This window comes from Capsicum annuum, chromosome 3, assembly GCF_002878395.1.
Source record: "Capsicum annuum cultivar UCD-10X-F1 chromosome 3, UCD10Xv1.1, whole genome shotgun sequence".
Taxonomy (NCBI): domain Eukaryota; kingdom Viridiplantae; phylum Streptophyta; class Magnoliopsida; order Solanales; family Solanaceae; genus Capsicum; species Capsicum annuum.
This window is the reverse complement of record NC_061113.1, coordinates 116,275,059-116,279,084: the sequence shown is the minus strand read 5'-3', so window position 1 is coordinate 116,279,084 and position 4,026 is coordinate 116,275,059. Positions and strand designations below refer to the sequence as shown.

The window sequence follows — 4,026 nt, the reverse complement described above, 5'->3', positions numbered from 1 at the left end:
GAATGAAGCTTATGACATCCAGTTTCTTTATTTTTGCTAAGAGTTGCTCTAGTTCCATGTTTGAATGTCTTAGATCCTTTAGCACTGATTTGGGTGCTTCATTGGGTCTAGTGCTCCTTGAGGGATTTGAGGGTTGGGTATCACATTGGTTTGTTCCAGGGAATCCCAAGGGATAAAGTTCAAGGTCTCTATTTTGGAGAGGCAGGGAATAGTGGGGTAGAACGAGAGACTCTTGAACATGTGACTCATGAGAGAGTTGAGCTCATTTGAGTTCATTATGTTCAGATTTCCCATCCTCTGAGCCTATAGCAGAGTTTGGCACCATACTTTGTATCCTAGACCCTCCGCAATTTGGTCCACTCTTTCTTTCACGATTTATGCCTTCCAAACCGGGACTTGGATGACAAAGACTACTAGTTGGTCCTCTATAATTATGTAGTGGGATATGGTTTTCCCTTCAAATGCTAGCTCCGTCCATGATGTTGGTAATCGGTTGGCTGGTGGTGGAGCCATTTTGAAAAAGAGGGGTTTCTTCAGGAATGGGAAGTTGTTTGGAGATGGATTCGCCATTGATAGACTAGTGGTAGTTCACAGTAGCTTGAGTGAGGTCTTAGAGGTTCAAATGGACGGAGGGATTAATGGAAAATTTAAGTGACATGACTGTATCAGTCATGTTAATCGACATATGGTGATGATAATCCCTAGTATCAATGGAGTTACTCCACCCAAAAGATGCAGAGATGGATTAGAGAGTGGGGGCTTCCCTGAATGGGGTGGGATGGGCTACCCCTTTGGGAGAATCAACATTAAATGAGGGGCTTCTCGGGTTGAGAAAAACTTGTTTGTTGGGAGTTAATTCTTTTCCCGAGACATTGGAAGAATTGACTTTGTTGGGGCCAGCCATCTGCCGGTTTTGTAGTGTATGTGGACTCGGCTGGCCCACAGACGACTTTCTTTTTTCTTTTTATTAGAATAAACAACATTATTGCTTTTTAATTTCCCATTATTGTGATTTGTTGACACAGTATTAGCAACGTCCCTGTTGCTAATATTTGTATCCAAATTAACAACAATGGGCATGAAAGAATTTGGATTAAGGAGCTTACCTGCGGAGGCGTTATACACTTTTACCTGTGTTTGGTTGCTCTTACTTATTTCTTTGGCCTCCTTGGCGTACTGTGTGTCTCTGTGCACATGTTTCCTTCTTGAGAATTTGACTGTTTATCATTCATCTGATGTATCTGGTAGTTTACTGGTAGAGGGTATGGATTTGTTTGGATCCTCTGTGTAACTGTGAGGCTGTGTAATGTACTTGGGGTAGATTGTATGGGTGTGCCCTAGCCTGCCACATCGGGTACACAAGACCCCTTCCCCCTCATAAATCACCTTTTGTTTATGGCTTCCCACCGTGACAAACTTCTTGACAGGCTCATCTAGCGGCACCTGTATGCAAATCCTTGCATATCTGCCTCTTAATGCTGCTGAAGTGCATGTGACGATCTTGAGTAGTGTACCCAACTTATTCCCAATTCTTTCTAAGATACAGCGGTCATAGAACTCTGTTAGGAGTTGGAGTAGTCTGATTCAAATGGCAGTATGGGTCTGTGTGGCTTCCTCCGGGACAAAATTGGGCTCCCAATGCCTAACTGCGAGGAATTTTCCAATAACGAACCATGGTCCTCAGTGTAGTTCCTTTTGCATATTATCAGGGTTGTTAAACTTGGCAATGTAGAAATCATTTCCAAGGTCGATCAGGGTCAGTGGCTCAGATGGCTTCCAAAGTTCTGTCAGCTTAATTTTCAAATAATTGTGTGCTAGTTTTTTGTTGAACACCTTGACAATTACTGCAAATTTCCATAGAGCATAAATTCTTTATTTATCCTCCTCACTTAGATTTATCGCATCGTCTAAGTCGTGGGGGAGTATTGGTGCCTTCCCATTGTCAAGTTTCAAATATAGACCGTTTAAGTTGTTTTCCTTATTGAGAAGGACAAACTTGAATGAGTCCTTGGTATGTTCCTCAACAGTAGTTTTGTCAATGAGCGTTTCTATGGGATCTGGTGGCTCCAGTGGCGATGGGGGTAGAGGAGTTGGTTCTGAAGCATGGGGGTCGGCCATGGCATCTGAAGAAGGGGGTCTGTCTTCTTAGAGAGTTTAGAAAGTGTTAAGACATAGTTTTTGTAGGATTCAAGTAGGCGTGTTTGTTGTATAACAGTTGCTATTAAATAATATATTTATTGAAATTGTATTATATATTTTTTATAATAATATTTGAATGAACCAACATTATTATAAAAAGTATTGATCGTATGTATGGAATGATTCTTTTTTTTTCCTTCAATTTGGGGTAAGAAAAGAGAAACCGTGGGATGCTATTATTAGACAGGAAATCGATTTTATCAACAGAGTAAAAATTCAGATCGACAATCAATGAAATACTAAGTCAATCCCTACTTCTGATTTTTCATAATTTCTGCTTTCTTTTCGCTTAGACTTATTCCCGATTTTTCTATTATATCTGTAAATTGTCCTAATAATTTTAAATGTTCCTCTTTAGTTTTTGTATATAATAATATATCATCTATGTATACTATACAATTAGATAATTGTTTAAAATAACTATCCATAAAATGTTGATATCTACCTGATGCATTTTTTATATCCAAAAGGTAATACGTTCCATTCATAAAATCCTTGTGGTCCAACCCAAGCTTAATAAAAACTTGTTTTGAATATGGATTATTAAATACCATATACACCCAAGACGGAGAAGAACTAACAGTTATGGAAGAATTACATAAATTATTCACCACCTATAAAAGAACAACCAAAGGAAATCTATTTTATATAAAGTGTTATACTGTACCAGCAGAGATATTATACGACAAAATAAAACCAGTTATACAAGTTGTAAAAATAGAATTAACCAGAGATATGATTATACCGGAAGATATTATGCAACATCCAGAGATACTAGGTTCTTATAATAAGAGAATTAATCACGAAAGATTTATATACCCCATAAGAAGGGGTAGCTTTTTGAGTGCAAGTAATTGTCTTCTCTAATTTTTGCTAGGGTGTGGCTTCGGCAAACCTAAACAAACATTAAAAAAAAAAAGTTTTTTTGTTAAAAAGTAAAGAAATAGTGACTTTGTTTTTTTTAGCTATCACTTTATTTTTCGAGAGTAAATTTGATTAATTTTTAAAGTTAAAAAAGATTAAATTAATTGATATTTTAAAATTAAAATTTAAATATTCAAAAACTATAAGAAATATTATATATTACAACTTTTCATATATCAATATGATGAAAAACTACATTTTAAAGTATTGATCAATATTATAGTTTACTCCTAAAAAGAAACTACTACAGCTAAAAACGAATAGAGGCTATTGTGTAAACTTGCCAAATTACTTCACATTTTTCTTAACCGCCGCCATAGTAAGACATTATTTTCTTTCTCTTTTTTTTTTTTCCTTGACAATTCAAAGACGTACTTGGGCTGCTATTGGTGGAAGATTCACTTTTGTATTTGATGGGGGTTTCATGGAGACACAGTAATTGCTAAATTAAGCTATAGAAAGGGTTCACTTGGTAACCTTAAGTCAGACGCTTGAAGACTGATGTTACCAAACCTACTAAATCTATTATACCTATTAAATTCGCGCACCCCCTACAAATGGTATCAGAGCCCAGCAATTTAAAAAGTACGGAAGAGAAATATATATTAGAATTAGAGTTAGAGTTAAAAAATTTAGAGTTAAAAAATTTACCTACAAAAATATTAAATTAATTATGCGAAGACCATTCAAAAATAGAGAAGCTTTTAGAAAAATTAAAGAATCTTTAATTAGTAATTATTCAGAATATATAAGTCTAAATAAAACAAAATAAAACCCACAAAAATTAGCCTACTTAATTACATTAATATCTAGTATTGAATCAGAATTAATAACACATTTAAAATCCAGAAGAATGAAACATATACCACCTAATTATGATAAAATTAGATTTAGATATCCACC

The 4,026-nt window shown here is 35.4% G+C and overlaps 1 protein-coding gene across 1 annotated transcript in view; it reads right to left on the bottom strand.

The window, feature by feature from the left end:
• Window positions 1-1,680: 1,680 nt before the first annotated feature.
• The window catches only part of LOC107863556, a 29,195-nt gene continuing 26,849 nt past the window's right edge, over window positions 1,681-4,026 (bottom strand). Inside the window, exon 4 of the mRNA XM_016709523.2 lies at window positions 1,681-1,844. Coding sequence (XP_016565009.2) covers window positions 1,681-1,844 — 164 coding nt within the window. The remainder of the gene's footprint in view (window positions 1,845-4,026) is intronic.